This window comes from Erpetoichthys calabaricus, chromosome 18, assembly GCF_900747795.2.
Source record: "Erpetoichthys calabaricus chromosome 18, fErpCal1.3, whole genome shotgun sequence".
NCBI classification, from domain to species: domain Eukaryota; kingdom Metazoa; phylum Chordata; class Cladistia; order Polypteriformes; family Polypteridae; genus Erpetoichthys; species Erpetoichthys calabaricus.
Genome location: NC_041411.2, coordinates 17,243,767 through 17,262,702, shown reverse-complemented (window position 1 = coordinate 17,262,702; position 18,936 = coordinate 17,243,767). Strand labels below are relative to the sequence as shown.

Below are 18,936 nucleotides of genomic sequence, written 5' to 3'. Positions count from 1 at the left end.
CCTCCTAGAATGGGCCCTCCACTTTAATCTGCCTTTGTAGTTGTAGAGAATGGGAGAATCCTTCAACTGCAAACTTATGAAATAAAACACACACACACACACATTGTCTTTAAAATGACTGTATAATGAAAAGGTCCTGACTGGAAAAACTGAGAGTGGCACCAAAAGAGGCCTGAAGTGAAAAGTGAAGTTGGGATTACTCAATTACCTGCCCCATGGTTATATGGGGTCTTCTTATTTGTCTATTAATTATATAGCACCCTGTCTATCATATAGTGACAATCAGAACTACTGTTTTGAAGTCCTGTTCAGTCCTGAAGACCAGGACAGTGAGATAATTGATTGGGAAACTGGCTAGTGCAAAAGCCATTGGGCCCCCGGCACTGAGCTTGAGAGCCACTGATGTAATGGGCAGCCCCTTTCATAGTTGTGTATTATATAGTGCTTTTACTAGCTCTCGCTGTGGTGTTTTTCTATTTATATAACACATTATCTGTCTGTGATATAGTACCCTTCATATTGATTTAGCTATTGTACAGCACTAGAGTTTCACTGCTCTGCTGTATGATGGTCTGCTCCTTTGTCTAAACTAAATCCACAAGTTATCCTTGGGGTTATCTGTGAAGTTGGACCCATGTGTCCTTTTAAATGTGCGGTGGGCTCATTCCTCATCATTAAATCCCCTTGGTGGGTTAGTTTTTCCCCGTAGGGTTGTGAAAATTTTGCAGGTACACCATTCAGGCAGACAAGGCATGGCACTCACATTCCCTCAATCGAGCACCTATTTCAGTAATCACATTTTATACAGCACCTTTCCATTGAAAACCCCATCCTAAATGTGCATTATGATTACGGAACAATCGTTTCCTTGTTTTCGAAAATGGCGCCCTAGCCGTTAATAGTGTAATGTTCAAGGTAAGTAATTGTATTGGGAATCTCGTGCCTTACAGGCTCACACCTTCACCATTTGTGTGTCACGGGCTCTTGTCGGCACATTAGCATTATTATTTTTATCCGCACCGTTATTGTGGCTTTTTCTGAATTTGCTTTTAAAATATATGCGTTACAATATAACAGTTACAATGACGCGTTCAGACACAACGGACTGGAATCTCTCGTCTCTCATGAAGGACCGAGGCACTGCCTCTCACACTGCTCCACTTCTGTTTTTAAACTGTGAGATTCTTGTTAATTTATCTCCTGACAATCAGGTTTAGCATACTATACAATACCACTAGTACAACTGTAAGGGCGGACCTAATAGAGGACTGCGCTGATTGCGTCCGCAGAAAGTTAGGAAAGGGGCGGGGCCACGAAAGGAGACTGACATAAAAGGGTGGTGGGCGCGAAGAAAAGCCCTGAAAGTGAACAGTTCTGCGGTTTATGACTGGTAGGGCTTGGGGAGGGATGGACAGTGTGGTGTCTTCGTCCGTTGAGAAAAGACAACGGCAACCTGGCTTGGTTTCGTCCGAAAAAGTTTCAATAAAATGTCCTAGAACGGTTTTTTATTGTTTTTGAAGGCTGTCATTTCATCTCTAAGCGTACGAGTATCGTTGTAACATGTAAAATAGATAGATCTTTATTGTCATTGTCACTTTTACAAAGTAACAACGAATTTGAAGGTGCAATCGACTCAGTGTGAAGAATAAGAGTTAAAAAGACAAGAAGAGAGAAAATAATAGACATACAATCAATACAACATTTCAAAGAGTTAAAAAAAACATTCAATAATTAAAGCCCGCCCAAAGTAGCAGCTCCTGCGCAGAGCTCCACCACGCTGCTCTGGTTTTCATCGCCTGAGGTGCACGAGGGCCGTACCGAGGCCTGCTGTCTTTCGCACTTTGGCAGCACTCGCTTTTCGCGTTAGCAGTTGGAGATATTTTAAGAATTCTGATCTAATGGCTTCTGGAGCACCAAAGATAAGTGAAAGCTGTCTTGTAGTTATCAGATGCCTTCCTGGTTATTATCCAGAATTAACCGTTTTAATGCCCATGACAACATCGGACGAAGTGTGGGAGCAGATCCCGGTCGGGGCGCCAGTTTTTGCTGGATGGAATTTTTAAGTTGCCTAAAGCGAGTAATGGCAGCGTCTTTGCCCGCCAATGTTCCTCTGTGTGATCCCTTCCTTCTGGCATCTTGTTTCCCCACCAAAGCGGGTCAGTTCATAGTAAGGGTGTCAACGTGACCGGTAATATTTACGACTTAAATAAAACCATCCATTACGCCATCGATTCCCGAAGCCTTGTGTGTCTCGGCATTAAACAGAATTCGCCGGCGCCGCAGGAGAGCAAAATGTGATAGCAGCTGGTGTACGGGCAGCTCGGAACGTGCAAGTTGATAGAAATCTAAAACACAGAAATAAGGGAAGGAAGGGCAGATATAAAAGAGTAATGTGCACCAGTGCCGAAGGTGGAGTGAGCGTGCAAAAAATGTAAGAAGGCAAACGTGACAGGATAAGCCAACAAGCGTAAGAGGTTGCGCGTATCCTGTGGGGCACTGGTGAAATACAACGATTTATTTGTAAAACACCCACATATGGTTGGCTGACGTGAAATCATGAGACGCCACTCATAAACGGGAGTGCTTAAAAGTCTCCTCGTGGAGGCCTATCTATGCACTGCAGTATTTGGGCAAGTTTGAGTGCGCGGGCGAATCTCGAGTTGCGTTGGGGGGGGGGGGGGCGGGGTTTAGTGCAGTTTGCACAGCCAACCTTTTTTTTCCTTCCGGATTTACAGATTTGTCTCCTCCGTGTCAAAAGTAGTGCGCTTTCGGTTAAACGACCACTCTGAATTAACCCAGAATGAGTGTGAAAGTGCGTGTGCGTAAGGGGCGTCCCGTCCGGGCTTGGCTTCTGCCTCGGCATCCGGCTCAGCCTCACGCGATTCTGAATTGTACTTAGCAGTTTCAAACGTGGATGGGCGTTACGATACTTTATATTATATTTCATGTGGTCCAGATCTTGGATTAGAACACGTTTTATAATATGACAATCAAACATAACTTTAAGTACAACAAAATTACAAGAGTGTAATATTTATGAATAACCAGCCAGCCTTAATTCAACTTGTAGGAAAACCAATCAAGTTAAGTCAATCGATCGACCAGCCAAATAATCAATAAATCGAGCGGTTAATGCTGTGCCCTCACAAAGGTACAAAATGAAAGAAGAGCTCCATAATACCTGATGTACCACAGATATTAATGTAAACAGGTGGGCATTACACAAAGCTTCCTTTTTAAAAGCATTGCACGTTTATTTAGTTAAATTTAGCTTGTCAAATTGTTCAGTAAGGGATGAGGTAAACGTGAACTTATTTAAATCAGATCCGTGCTCATCCTTCTGGTCCTGCCGAGCGATCGGTGCTGCGCCCCCTGCGACCTAAGTTTGATTTGGAATGTCGCGATGTAATTGTCCAAAAATCCTTATTACCTTGTCATTTTAATAATTAATACACTGCCCATCCATGGATGAGAAAAATGAATGAAAGAATGAGGTGATGAATGAATGAATGAATGCCACGCTGACAAAAAACCGAGGTGTTAAAACGGCAGGATAGGATGTCGCAACAGGATGACCTGGTGGTTTCAAAGTCTGACTGGTAAGCTTACGCAGAATTCTCTACCGTAAGGAAGGGTCTCCGTGTTGTACTACATATAAGAGCCCATGTCTCAGGATCATATAGCGCCCCGTTAATATGGGGTGAAGACATCTTATGAAATAAAGGTTTGTTACATCGGATTCACTTATATGTCCCCTTTCAGCGGCTCATCCCCGTATGGTTTCTCTGTGTCACTGTGCAGCCCCACCCCCAATTAAAGATCGGGTGCGGGACGGGGCGGTGTGATGGACCGCCGGCTTCCCGTCCAGGTCGAGTGAATGAAAACGTTAAAGAGTGACATCTTTACTAAAAACCGTCCATTGTTTTATGCCACATGGGTGTCAGAGCCGGCAAGTCCTCGCCATTCCGCCTAATCCCCGAACGCCCAGTGAACCGTCCGTCCATTCTGTACCTTTATAGCGCCATGCGATTTCTCAATATGAAGGCACTGCCCTGTCAGAATATTCATTTATGAATTTTTGAACTCGTGTGTTTCAATTCTTAGTGTCGATATGCTCGGAGCTGGGGGTGGTCGGGGAGAAGGAGGACAGTCCAATGCTGTCGCTCACCCACCTATCCATGCAGATATGGCTCGTTGAAAGGAGTCAGAAAAGTAATGGTTACTAAGACCTCTTCCCCCGGGACCCCTATGTTATATAAGTGCAGGATTTACGTATAAGCTACACAAGCTATAGCTTAGGGCCCCCGCCTTCTTGGGGGCCCCCAAAACAAATTGTCCGAGTGAGCAATTGTCATATATACTTAAATATACTACAGCATTATTTGTCCCAATCAGGCCCGGCCTTAGGCATAGGCGAAGTAGGCGACCGCCTAGGGCCCCGGCGTCCGGGGGGCCCCGGATCGACTCCTTGGTCTAATTTTCACGCATTTCACAGAGCTTCCAGGGGGGCTCTGCCCCCCTCAGGGGGCCCCTGGACCCCCCTTTCGCCTAGGGCCCCATAATACCTAAGACCGGGCCTGCCTATAACTGTACATTGGTGTGGCGGTGGGTCCTGGCGCCCCGTCCGGAGTTGCTCCCTGCTCTGTGACAGTCCGATGCGCTGAGACTCTTTGTGATCGTAACATGGATTGGCTCGAGGAGGTCACGTGTCGCCGTATCGCCCACCAACTTGAGCTTCACTGCGTGCTTGAGGTCAAGGCACGGGTGCACATCTAGGACTCACAGTAATGAGCCATGTGTGTCACGTATATGGCGTCATCCATCATGTAACACCGTAATATGACAGACCATTCATCAATTGAAGATTCTCCAGCCGCGGTGCAGAACTGTCGCATAGTGTTATGCGTATGGGGTCGTATACTGTATAAAACGTTACTGTCGTGTCTCGCCGTGTGGATCCTCTCCCGGCAGCATCGAACTCAAGGCAGGACCAAACCCCGGACGGGGCGCTACTCAGTCGCAGGCCCAGCACTTCATTTCTCGACGTAGTCCCCTCCGTAGCCCTCGCGGTCCGCCAGTACCCCCATTTCGTCTCCCAGAAAGCCACGAGCCGAGCCCGACGGCTGCTTTGTCCCGGTACAAAGCCGGCGATTGTTGGCACGCGCGCGGCTGATTCATGCAAACGCAGACAATGGCGTGCACCTTCGAAAGTGACAGCTAATGAAATAACTGGCCAACCTGATGCCCCCGGACAATGGGAAATCATTCAGCGCTAATCTGCAGCATTGAGCGGCCGGCCGCTGGGTAGATCGGTTTGGCAGCGCAGCCCCTGCCGGGCGTATAAATGGCAGCGCGAGGCTCAGGGAGACAGGCAGACAGGCAGCGGTAAGGCTCTGGGGGCTCCAGCAGACGGAGGGGGCGAGTCGTCTCTGTCCAGCTCTGCCCTTTTCTTTCCTGTCCCTCCTCTGAAAGAGGCGAGGCGGGTAACCTGTTGGAAGTGGCACTTTAGGTATGCGTGGATGCTCCACACTAACCATCTTTTCTTCTCCAGGCACTTTCCTCCAGAAAACAACAACATGGCAACAGACCACCAGACTCCAGCCTCTAAGCAGCAGCAGCCTGGCACAGCTGCTTTCAAGGTGAGATGACAGGGTGGGATCTCTGATGGAGGTGGGCAAACAGCAGGCGCGGCGTCTCAGATGAAGTTGGCGGATTTTAATGTCGGTGTGTGCGCCGGGGAGACAACAATACATGAGAGCAATTTGTCACTTTTTGTATAGCGCCTTGAGACAATGATCAGCATAGAAGGGCGCTCTGTATAATACAGTGTGTAAGGGGGGCGTGGGTTAAGCTGGAAAGAATGAGATGGCATGCAGGGGGGCACGTTAGTCAGAGTGCATACCGTACTGTGAGAAGCACACAGTGAGAAGGGGCAGTTCAAGGCGCTATATTGCATAAAGTGCAATCGATGAACTAAAGTGGAAACTTTATTTGCCCATAATGGGCCATATTGTGTGCTTATGAGGCAGGTGGTTACATTAATGGTGGTGTGTGTGTAGGGGGGGTGCTGTCTCATGGAGGGGAGATGTGTTGTTAGGTTGTCATTGAAATGAAAGGTGGGTCCTCTTTAATTTGATTTAGGTGGGATCCATACGATATAATCTTAGATGAGTAACATAGGCCGTTCAATTGATTTCAAATTAAATGAATGCTGAGGTTGCATTAATATTGACAAAGCAGAAATAAAAGTAAAGAAAGTGCACTGGGTGTAGGGGTATGCCAGATGGGCGTCTTATTTTCAACCTGATGCACCCTCCCTTGTTTAATGCTTTCTTGCTTGCAGATCATCATTTTTGAGCAGGAGAACTTCCAGGGACGCTGTCATGAGCTGAGTGCTACCTGCCCCAACCTGAGGGAGGCTGGCATCGAAAAAGTGGGCTCCATCCTCGTGCACTCTGGACCGTGAGTCATTACTGCGAGCGAGCGAGCGGGCAGGCAGGCAGGCAAGGTCCTTGGGCGGGTGGGTTAATAAAGGAGATAAAGGTGGTCCAGCTCAAAAATTGGAGGGGCTGTAAGAGTTGAAGTATCAGCGGCGTCTATGGGGACAGTTTGAGGTGTGGCACAAGAGGGACTTCCACAAGTCAGGAGCTTATCTAGCGCCCAAGTAGATTGGTTAAAGCCCACATTAGACAGGGTTATAGTGGCATCTGTAGAGTGCTGGCACAAAAGTAGACTCTGTATGGAAGCTGGACAAAGTCTTCACAGCATTCTTGATGTAGCAAGAGCCCCACTTACAGCCTCAAATAGAAAAGAAGTGGGCACCTTGGCACATGTCAAAGTGCCTGTGTAGTGCATTTTAAATACAGAAGTCTCTCTTCAGTGTCTCTGCGTATTAACAAGTCTCAGTATAGCGTTCTGGCACATAAGTGGTCCCTGTACCCTTATGAATGATGTATGAATTACTTACATTACATGATGTGTTCACACAATGCGTGCTGTCAACAAACTGAGTGAAGTCCTTTACTTTAATCGGTGACCATCATATTTATTCTTGAACGCCATTGCCTTTCCACAATGAGTGGACTCTTTATAGCGCTTATGCACATCTGAGCAGACTCTTAGGGGCGCCTGTGCGTAGAGCACTTTACATTACACTCCTCAAAAAGAGAAAGCCTTGCAAAGGCAATGCAGAATGTTTGCATGCCTCTCGGTTATCCTCTGTATAGCCCCTTGAAACACACAAGAAGAATTGTAGACTTTGTAAACGGGACCCGGATTTTAATATTGACGCTTTCACCAGACTCTGTAGTGCCTTTGCCCGTTGAGATGAGTGTATATAGTGTCTTTACATACTGGCTCTGACCAAGCCATCATCCTTGATATGCTGTCAGATTCCATATTGGGCCTTTGTGCACTTGGCTGACCCTATAGCTGGATTTGTGCCGGACCTTTGCCCAGTGTGCAGACCCTCTCTATTGTACCTTTACACACTGTCACAACCCTTCATTAGATGCAAGCCATTACCTAAATCCCACATTCCATATAGCGCCTTGGGATTCCATTCAGGTAGGACGCTTGCACACCTAGTGTCGCATAAAGGGCTGTCTTGACAGCTTCATAGACCCCTGGGCAAAGTAGTGACAGCAAAACAGAAACATACATGGGCCCCTATGCTCCTGCAGCCCCCGGCTAGTCTCCATTGTGCTCATATGTTAAGATGGCCCTGGACAGGGATTCGGTAAACTCAGTGCCCATCGCCCACTCTCCTCATGGGCGGTGGGCCCTCTTGTGGCACCACATAGTGTCCTGCCTAACTGCACCTCTTCTCTTCTGTTTCTCAGCTGGGTGGGCTTTGAGCAGCCAGGCTGTAAGGGTGAGCAGTTTGTGTTTGAGAAAGGAGAATATCCTCGATGGGACTCGTGGACTAACAGCAGGCGTAATGACACTATTGCTGCCTTCCGACCCATCAAAGTGGTATGTGCCTCCAGTGGGTGGGGAGTGGGGGATTAGAATGTCTCTACAATACACCCACAAACACACATGCACACACTTGCTCTCTCATCTTCACTGTTTTACAGGACAGTCAAGAGCACAAGATTGTGCTGTATGAGAATCCTAACTTTGCAGGCAAAAAGATTGAGATCATAGATGATGACGTGCCCAGCTTCCATGCTCACGGCTACCAGGAGAAAGTGTCTTCTGTCCGTGTCCAGAGTGGAACGTGAGTGAATAACCCACTTTCTCACATGGCTTGTCCATGGAGCTTCACCCTCACCACTCTCCCACTGTCTGTCTGTCTACCTGTGTGCAGGTGGGTCGGATATCAGTACCCTGGCTACAGAGGATACCAGTACCTGTTTGAGAAAGGAGAATACAAGGACAGCTCTGAGTTTGGCGCCCAGCACCCCCAGATTCAGTCTGTGAGACGCATTCGGGACATGCAGTGGCACCAGAGGGGCGCCTTTCACCCCAGCAACTGAGCCGAGTTCCCCAGAGGAAAGCCATGCAACCCTTGAGGCTTCTGATGAAGAGTGCTGATGTTTCTGTACTGATGGCTAAAGCAATCCAATAAAAGCTTTGTGCTTCAATCTCAGCTTTTGTTGTGCACTGGGTGTGCTTTGGGGATGGGGGGGGGGGGGTTTCGAGGGACACTGCACCCCAGGGTCACTTCAACTCCTATGATCTTCTCACCTGAAAAAGAGTCAAATCTCCTCTGGGAGGTAGCCTTATTAGGGCACTGTAAGAGCAGGCGAGAAGACCACCAGAGGGACGGCAAGTGTGAAATATCATCATAAGCTTACTTATCTATACATGTTATCAATAATTAATAGTATTTTATGCCCCCCCCCCCCCCGCAATAATAAAATTGAATTATAAAGATGACACAATGTACAAATAACAAAGGTGGTGTCCAAAAAGGTGCAAGAGCCACTGTGCATTGGATCTTCAAGATTGCTGAACGTCCATTCAAGGGCTAAAAGGCCAGTGACACCCTAGAGTTACTTCATCTGCTTGCTCAGTCCACTGTACAGTGGTGTGAAAAACTATTTGCCCCCTTCCTGATTTCTTATTCTTTTGCATGTTTGTCACACAAAATGTTTCTGATCATCAAACACATTTAACCATTAGTCAAATATAACACAAGTAAACACAAAATGCAGTTTTTAAATGATGGTGTTTATTATTTAGGGAGAAAAAAAATCCAAACCTACATGGCCCTGTGTGAAAAAGTAATTGCCCCCTTGTTAAAAAATAACCTAACTGTGGTGTATCACACCTGAGTTCAATTTCCGTAGCCACTCCCAGGCCTGATTACTGCCACACCTGTTTCAATCAAGAAATCACTTAAATAGGAGCTGCCTGACACAGAGAAGTAGACCAAAAGCACCTCAAAAGCTAGACATCATGCCAAGATCCAAAGAAATTCAGGAACAAATGAGAACAGAAGTAATTGAGATCTATCAGTCTGGTAAAGGTTATAAAGCCATTTCTAAAGCTTTGGGACTCCAGCGAACCACAGTGAGAGCCATTATCCACAAATGGCAAAAACATGGAACAGTGGTGAACCTTCCCAGGAGTGGCCGGCCGACCAAAATTACCCCAAGAGCGCAGAGACGACTCATCCGAGAGGTCACAAAAGACCCCAGGACAACGTCTAAAGAACTGCAGGCCTCACTTGCCTCAATTAAGGTCAGTGTTCACGACTCCACCATAAGAAAGAGACTGGGCAAAAACGGCCTGCATGGCAGATTTCCAAGACGCAAACCACTGTTAAGCAAAAAGAACATTAGGGCTCGTCTCAATTTTGCTAAGAAACATCTCAATGATTGCCAAGACTTTTGGGAAAATACCTTGTGGACTGATGAGTCAAAAGTTGAACTTTTTGGAAGGCAAATGTCCCGTTACATCTGGCGTAAAAGGAACACAGCATTTCAGAAAAAGAACATCATACCAACAGTAAAATATGGTGGTGGTAGTGTGATGGTCTGGGGTTGTTTTGCTGCTTCAGGACCTGGAAGGCTTGCTGTGATAGATGGAACCATGAATTCTACTGTCTACCAAAAAATCCTGAAGGAGAATGTCCGGCCATCTGTTCTTCAACTCAAGCTGAAGCGATCTTGGGTGCTGCAACAGGACAATGACCCAAAACACACCAGCAAATCCACCTCTGAATGGCTGAAGAAAAACAAAATGAAGACTTTGGAGTGGCCTAGTCAAAGTCCTGACCTGAATCCAATTGAGATGCTATGGCATGACCTTAAAAAGGCGGTTCATGCTAGAAAACCCTCAAATAAAGCTGAATTACAACAATTTTGCAAAGATGAGTGGGCCAAAATTCCTCCAGAGCGCTGTAAAAGACTCATTGCAAGTTATCGCAAACGCTTGATTGCAGTTATTGCTGCTAAGGGTGGCCCAACCAGTTATTAGGTTCAGGGGGCAATTACTTTTTCACACAGGGCCATGTAGGTTTGGATTTTTTTTTCTCCCTAAATAATAAAAACCACCATTTACAAACTGCATTTTGTGTTTACTTGTGTTATATTTGACTAATGGTTAAATGTGTTTGATGATCAGAAACATTTTCTGTGACAAACATGCAAAAGAATAAGAAATCAGGAAGGGGGCAAATAGTTTTTCACACCACTGTAGATATTTTGAGTGTGCGTGGCAGCTTTACAGCAGATGGCGCCCCCTGCAGCTGGGGTATCTCCTGGTTCCCTTTAACCCAAATTGCATCAGAAAATCACAAAATAAATGGCTTGCCCTGTAAAGTACAAAAACAAACCAAAAGGCTGCCCAAGCTGCTCAGTGGGATACTTACGATTCTGGCAGCCAGCCAGCAGGATTCCTGGCAATGAACTCGCCGACGCACAGGGTCCGACGAATTTGAGCCAAAGCTCATCACGCCGAGCGTCTCTGGTGTTGCCTCTCCCGGGCGTCTGCCAGAAGCCTTGTCCACAGATTGTTACCGTGGCAACCACGGAGCACTATGCTTTTGGAGGGGCTGTCCTTGCCGCTCACGGCCTCAGATAGTCTCGAAGAGCGAACATCTGACACAGCATCTTCAAACTGGCTTAATACAATTCAGGGTCAGAAGGAACATCTCACTTCTTACCCCCTGAGCACCACAGCCTATGACCTCGCTCCTCCTGAACCCTGCAAGCAGACATTAGCCGCCGCAGGGTTCCAAGCACACATTTGTTTTTCATGCACATGATGATTTTCTTTCTATTTCAGTAGTTTTTTTTTTTTTAGCAGATGTCTTCTCCATCTGCAAGCCTCGCTCTCCCTCCTACTTTTCTTTGAGGTTTCAGTGACATATAAAGACAATACTTGGATGAAGAAACAATGTGAAGAATGAGTATTTGGGGGACAGTGTGGGCGAGCAGCAGGCCAAGAGGCACTGTATGGACATGGGCATAGTGAAAGGAGGACCAAGCCAAATGTGAGCAAAAATGATAAGGGCAGTGTGGACTGCTGGACAGCAGATGGACTGGGAGGCAGTGAAAGTACAGTGAGACGTTATAAGAACTGGGACAACAGGCTGAGAGGGATATCAGAAAAGATTAGGAAGCAGCATAAGTCTGGCGAGATGTTACAGTGAAAGTAGATCTGGACACAGCAGAGGACTAGCAGACAGAATAAGGACATAATAACAAAGAATGAGGAAAGCATGTTGGACTGGACATTGCAAAAGACAGGGAGGCAGCATAAGGATCCTGAATCTTTAGGACTAGAGGCAGCATAACTCTAGCAAGACATTATAGTAACTAGAATCGGGCATAACAGAGGACTAAGGGACTGAATAAGGCTGATGACAGACTGAAGACAGTAGGACAGTATCTTGGACTGGACATTGCCAATGAGTGGAGCAAAGCATAAGGATAAGGACTAGGACTACATGTTAGACAGAACATAAAAGGACAAGGAGGCCCCATAGCGATGATTAGCCATTCTAGGAGTTAGGACACAGTGTAGGACTGGTCATAACAAATGAGTGGAGACAGCAGAAATATGGTGGCAGTGAGGCATTAAAAGAGCAGTGTTGTAAAGAATTAGCAGGCTTGTTATAAGAAAGAACTAGAACAGCACGTCGGACTGGATATCGTAAAAGAATAAGAAACAGTATGGATACTGAGTCATTATAAGAATTAGGACTGGAAATAACAAAGGAATATGCACCATAGGAAGGAGGGCAATGGGTTGGACTGCACATTATAAAGGAATAAGGAAGGAGACATTGTGTGGTATTGAGGACGCTAAAAGGAGCAGGAAATTGAGAGACGGAAAATTTAGAGAACGACCAAGAATGAGACACAGCAAAGTGGAGACGAGATGGCTCAAAAAACAGGAACCAGTGAATGAAGAATGGATCACTGCAGGAAGAACAAGCAGAATATATGTGGGGTTAGCAAAACTATGAAATTCTTCAAAATAGGGTTTGAGCTTTCAGATCAAGTGTGGACCAATGCAGGTAGCAGAAGGAACAGGGGACTACCTAAGGAACAGTAGGGCTACAAAACAGCAGATGGACACCATGTGGTACTGGAAGATGCTGTACATGTGACTTGGCGAGCTCAAACTAAAAAATGTCAAAGAGGCAATGTGACTCAAGCTATTGAGGACATTACGAGAGAGTGCATCGAAACTGGGAAGTTGTTGGAGCAGACTACTAAGTCTTGGAATTAGTAGTATCTGGATGAAATATTGGGACAAGTTAGCTATGAGCTAGGCAAAGAGGTTTGATGGACTGAATGGTCTTGTCTTGTTTGATGAATTTCTTGGATTATAATGCAAATGGCCCAGACAAAATAAGTAGAGGTTGAGTATAAGAAAAAGGGATCATTGAGCTGTGAAGGAGACTGGGACAGGAGTGGAGACTCTAGGAAACACTGGAAATGGCAGGAGACAAATTAGACGATATGAAGCTTAAGAACATTGTGTAGAGACCTGAGACAATGTGAGGAGACACTGTGTTGGACAGATGACAATATGAAGACAGGAGAGGAGTGTGAGGATAGGAAGGTTTTGTGAGACTGGGGAGACACGGAAGACTAGAAAAGCATAAGGACAGAGGGATAGTCCATGGGACTTGAGACAGACGTAAACTCGGAGTGGAGGACTAATTGGAAACTGCAGCATGGCAGTGTGTGCTGAGCACCGGCTTAATTGCAGGTGGACAATGAAAAATTATACAGTAGTTGGCAAAGTAGGGTCAAGGGAGCAAAAGACTAGATGACAGCAGAATCAAAAGATGGTATAATTTGTAATGTGGAGCACCACACATGAAACAGCAAGTGCCATATGGACTAGGAGGAGAACAAGAGATGGGATAAGAATTTAGGAAAGTCTGAGGAACTGAAGACAGCACAAAAAGTGGGAGAAGAACTCGAAAGTGTATGAGGAAAGGGAGAAGCTATAAAGAAAGGGAGGTACTGTAGTCCATGTGAAAAACAGAGACCATGTAAGAGCTAAAGAAGTGTGAGACATTATTTTGGGGAAATTGTGAAAAGACTTAAAGTGAACTTGTTTGACTGTGGAGGAAATAAGGCGAGAAAGTAAAGGAGACTGTGAGAGACTGGATATCATGTCAAAGATGAAAACTGTTTAATGGCTGAGAGACTGTGAGGCTGGGGAAAGTGTGAAAGACTCGGACATTAAGTAGGACTGCAGACAATATGAACATTACAGATTACTCGACCAATGCCTTAACATTAGATGCGACTAAATTTATTCAGCTGATTTCCTGCCATGTGCCTAGTGATGCCAGTAATAGTCTGAAAGCCCCACAAAATGTAAAACAACAAAGGTAAAAAGCTAAATCCTAAACCGAACTGGGGTCAGTGTAAAGTCAAAATACCACCATACAATCACTGACAGAAAGCCAAGGGGATATCTGGTTGAAGGACAAAATACAGGAAGTGAAATGAGCGTCCGTCCATCTATCCACCGCACGACTCTTCTGTTTGCCTCTGACGACCTTACGCGGCTCTCTGCGTGTGCTGACCAATCGTGCTAGAGGGTTGACGCGAGACGTGTGATTGGCCAGACAGTCGCAGTGGGCGGGAACCTTGTGAGGAAAGGCTATAGGGACTTGAGAGAAAACGCCGCAAAGAGCGAGCGGCAAAGTGGCGGCGCTCCAGTGAGCTTTGGCCTCTTACGACCCTAGAGGGGTGCGAATGAAGGCGCGTAAGGGTGCAGGTGCTCTGAGAAGCGTCACTCTGGCTGTGATTCGACTGATCGACCGCCAAGATTCGGAGGAGCGACGTAGAGCAAAATGAGCTTTGATTAATTAAAGAAACCCCTTCAATCTGTAAGGAGAACAAAAAAAAACTTTCCATCACAAAGGGAACCATTATATTGCAATAAAGCCCATGGAAATGAATGCAAAGCATAATATAATAAAGTACGCGGCGCCTCGACACCTCCTTGTTGTAATATCTAAAGAAGCGCGGCGAGATGGCAGGGCTGGGCACTGGGTAAATATTGTGCTAGTTTGCATTCCATCCTGGTGCCCTCTGAAAGACATCTACTGTATTGTAAAAGAATGGAAGCGTACATTGCACGATTAATTTAGGGCTTGGTGGCGTGGGCGGCCTCCTCGCTCCGTCACTTTAAACCTTTCCAGACTTCAAGTGGATACGTGGCCATCCATCGTCGCGACGAAGTTAAAGCGATGGGCAAATGCAGACCCCAGTTTATCAGTGAAGCTGGAAGGGTTAGTGAAGGAGACAATCTGGAAAAAAATTAGGTGTGAACAAATAACGAGATACGTCAACATGGCGTTATGTTGAGGCAGAGGACATAAAGCCCAAGTGCCTAAACATGGCCGCTGTGATGCATTTTAAGGGTTTCATTGTCCAAGGCGCTACATAAAATTAATCTCAGTCCATTATCTTTTAAAAATGTAGAATAGAGAAATTGTAAGCAGGTGGAAAAGAAACATGGTAAATGATGAACAGGAGAAAGTGAGAGAACAGGAGAAACAGACTATGTCTGTTTGAGAAGTGGGTCGTGGGTGGATGACATGGAATAAGTGACAACACTGGAGGCTTTCATTATTCTGTTCTAAAGGGGCTGAGTGGCTCGTGGGCATTGGGTCATGTAGTGAGATGAAATAATGTGTAAATGGTCAAAATACCAGAACTAATAAATTCCACTATTGCAAGTGTTTATTTAGTGCAGGAGGGCCAGTGAGATACTGTGTAACTAAGCAGATCTGCTGGTATTTGTTACAACCTGGAAGAAGCATTTGAATTCTGGATGGTAAGGAGAAACTGAAAAATGTGAGAGGTGAAAGAGTAGAAGACCAGCAATCCCAGGTATTATAGCACACAATGCGAGACCACTGGCTGATCATCCATCTGACCTCAAAGTAGCAGCAGAGACTGGAAAAAGAGAAATAAGCGGAAATCCTATGTCAGGCTCATTTTCCTGAAATATCTGTAAACGTCTCAGGTAAGAAGGGCTGCTTTACTATCATATTTTTTAGCTATGTCTGAACTTTGGCCACAGAGATGTTTTCTCTTACAGATCAAATCATACCATTCCAGCCTCTCTTCATCAAGGTGTCTGTTGCTGTCTTAAAAGAAGAGGTCCATCTGGTTCTAACCAGGATAGAAAAAGAAGGGGAAGGCTAAGGTGCATATCTGCACAAGAGAAGAAGCATATCAGAGTGTGTAGTGTGAGAAACAAACACCTTTTAGGTCCTCAGTTAGCTTGTTCTTTAAATATGCACCAAACACCAGTATCATCTGCAGCGAAGAAAAGATGATTCCTGGATGCTGACCACAATATGCTTTTGAAGTCATCTTTTGTGCATTTTCTGATCTTTTGCCCATTGTAACCTTTTCTTTTTATTTGCCAGTTTCAGATGTGACTTTTTCTTTGAAACTGTCTCGAGGGCCAGCATACTGGAGTGATCCATTCACTGTTGTTACAGAAGACACTGGTGTTTATCTTGTACTGTCTAATGAAGAAGGTAACAGAGGACTTGTAAGGTGTTTGGTTCTCAGACTACAGATTCTGATGTCCTTCTCCTTTTGTACAGTTGTATATCTGGGCCTTCACTGTGGTTTTCTATCCCGATTAGATTCAGTTTGTCCTGTTCTCTCTAGACAGTAACAGACACCGTTGTATGAAAACTTAAGTTGGAAATCTTTTGCATGGAATTACTTTTCTGGAAAAAAAAAACACAACAGACTGACAGGTTTCTTTAGAAAGCATTTTCATTTTGGCTAAATGAACATTAGGAATGTCAGCGCCTTGCAACATACGTAAACAGAATAAATGGGTTCAGTGGTACTAAGGCAACCGCAAAGGTTTCTCTAATAACCAATTAACATTTACACATGACAAAATAAAGACAAGTTAAGGGAGTTGACCATTAGGACACGGAAGGAATGGCTGCTGAAAATCAGGGATTTGCAGTCATTTGTGAAAAATAAATTGAAGTAATAATAGTCATCATATACACTAGTAATGTCTTTGCTATATTTTTGAATCAATTTAATTGTACTTAAATTTCTGGGTGTGTCCAAATGATTGACAGGTACTGTATATATGTATATGTATGGCCTGGGCATGACATCCTAGACATTTGATGCCACAGCTTCATTTTGACAGGAAGGAAGTTCCAAGATTAAAAATGATTTTTCAATAAACCAGTCATTCCTTCCAACCTATGTCTCAAAGCACTTCTCAGATATCAATAAAATCAGCGAAACGCTAAATAATTAAACACAGCTTAGAATGATTAACAAAGGCAGAGCATTAAATCTTACCCAGACAGAATGTCAATATAAATTACCCTTGTAGTTTACAGAGGTGCAGGGCAGCTACAAACGCTGACACTCTCAGCATCGGCTGTTTGGCAAAACCACCATTTAGTGAGGCTGTATTCTTCATGACATGAAAGAAGAATAGATGGGATACAATACTGCATGACGGAGAAGATGTACTTCATCCCCAAGAGACATCCTGTATTAAATGAGAAAGTGATGTGGCATTGAAACACACATAAGATCACAGATGGCACAGACATATAGAATGGATGGCATGCATTACTCTGACAAACAATAAATGGAATAATGACAGTCACCAGGAGATAGAACAGATGAGACAGATCACTGGAAAAGAGAAAAAGGTGGGATATGACATTGATAAATAAAACAGGTAGAAGATGGCATTGAGAAAGGCAATTGATAGGATTTGACAGAAATAACAGAATAGGTGGATTGTGAGATGTATATGTAAGATGTGGCCATGAGAACTGGAACAGGTGGTACAGAACATTGAGGAATATAATAGCTGAGATATGGAAACGAGAAACAGAATAGGTTTGTTGAAACATACTGTCAAACAAATTTAGTGGGATTTAGGGATAAAAAACAGAACAGATGAGCAATGGAAATAAAAAGAACACAAGGTATATGATATTGAGAAATTTAACAGAATGTGATAAAAAGAATAAAAGTAAAAATGGGTATAACCTTGAGTACTGTAGGGGGCTGGTGGTTAACTGCATTCACAACTCTAACAGCAGAGTTCTGAAACTGAGAAAGTGAGTGGACAGCATATGAGAGTGACAAATATGACATTATACAGAAATGAGAAACAGAATACTTCGGATAAGGCACTGAGTGACATAATAAGAGCATCATGTGAGATAAGGCACTGAGAAATATAAGACATAAATTCACAGGATTGATACTATCACATGAAATTGTTACTTGCATGGGATATGAAGTGAATGAAAAAATGTAATATGACAAAAAGAGACAATAGGTCAGGTGTGGCATAGTGGTTAAGGCTTTGGACTTCAAACTCTGAGGTTCTGGGTTTAAATTCAGCTATTGATACTGTGTGACCATGAGCAAGCCACCTAACCGGCCTGTATTCCAATTGGGAAAAAAAACCAAAAGAAAAACAACCAATTGCGTATCAAATGTTGTAAATCACCTTGGATATAGGAATTAGCCAAATAAGTAAATGCAAATTAAGACACAAAATAACTAGAATGTGTAACAGCAAAACAAAATGGGACAATAATATTGAGAAACTAATAGGTATGGGAACAGAGAAAAGCTGATAAACTGAAAAGATGGGAAATTACAACGAGACAGCAACAACTTGGGGAATTACAAAGAGATAGTAAATGCTAAAGACAACAGAATAAGAAGGATATGACAACAGATAGAGTATAATGGGCAGGTACTACGACATGGCATTGAGAAATGGGAAAGAAGGCTGTAGGAAGGAGAAAGAATATGTGGAATCCAGCACCAAGATTAAAAATAGATTGACATGGCATGTAGAAAATGAATGTTTGGGTTGACAATGGAACACAGTGAGGAGATGAAAGTGCAGAAGGACAGAATACATGAGATATGGAAATAATTAGATAAGATACTAAATGGACACAACAAAGATGCAGCACTGAGAAACAGGAGAGAGGCTGAAGATATAACATGAAGAAATGGCACATGGCACTGGGAGCTAGCGTTGATGAGATATTACAGAAAGCTAAGAGACAGAACAGATAGCAAAGTGGAGAGATGGAATACCAGGGAGTGGGATATTGACATGAAATTTGAAGTGGATGAGTTACGGAACTTAAAATATTGGTGGCAAGACAAACATGGCAGATCCAGAGAGAGAGAGAGAGAGAGAGAGAGAGAGAGAGACAGAAAGAAAGAAAGAAAGAAAGAAAGAAAGAAAGAAAGAAAGAAAGAAAGAAAGAAAGAAAGAAAGAAAGAAAGAAAGAAAGAAAGAAAGCTGCAAGACTGAATAAAACAGAAAGTACTGCACTTTATGACAGGACAGGTGACATGTGAACTGGCAGCGAGCTGTATTGGACTACTTGTGATTAATTGTTCCTTTACAAATGCTGCTTTCTTTATCTTGTTTTTCAGATTGTTTGGTATGAAAAACTGA

The 18,936-nt window shown here is 44.3% G+C and overlaps 1 protein-coding gene across 1 annotated transcript; it reads left to right on the top strand.

Annotated features, from left to right (window-relative positions):
* Positions 1 to 3,109: 3,109 nt before the first annotated feature.
* On the top strand, positions 3,110 to 9,023 carry crybb2 (crystallin, beta B2). The gene is made up of 6 exons (XM_028824309.2): positions 3,110 to 3,599; positions 5,552 to 5,639; positions 6,344 to 6,462; positions 7,842 to 7,974; positions 8,079 to 8,221; positions 8,312 to 9,023. The coding sequence occupies exons 1-6, from the start codon at positions 3,559 to 3,561 to the stop codon at positions 8,478 to 8,480; spliced, it is 693 nt and encodes a 230-aa protein (XP_028680142.1). The 5' UTR covers positions 3,110 to 3,558; the 3' UTR covers positions 8,481 to 9,023.
* The last annotated feature ends 9,913 nt before the right edge of the window (positions 9,024 to 18,936 follow it).

What these genes read in the sequence shown, in the direction of transcription:
- crybb2 (XM_028824309.2), top strand. Translation starts at nt 3,559, where the DNA reads ATGTCGCAACAGGATGACCTGGTGGTTTCAAAGTCTGACTG. An exon ending in ATCCTCGTGCACTCTGGACC is followed by an intron (nt 6,463 to 7,841) that starts GTGAGTCATTAC and finishes TCTGTTTCTCAG; the next exon opens with CTGGGTGGGCTTTGAGCAGC. An exon ending in GTCCGTGTCCAGAGTGGAAC is followed by an intron (nt 8,222 to 8,311) that starts GTGAGTGAATAA and finishes ACCTGTGTGCAG; the next exon opens with GTGGGTCGGATATCAGTACC.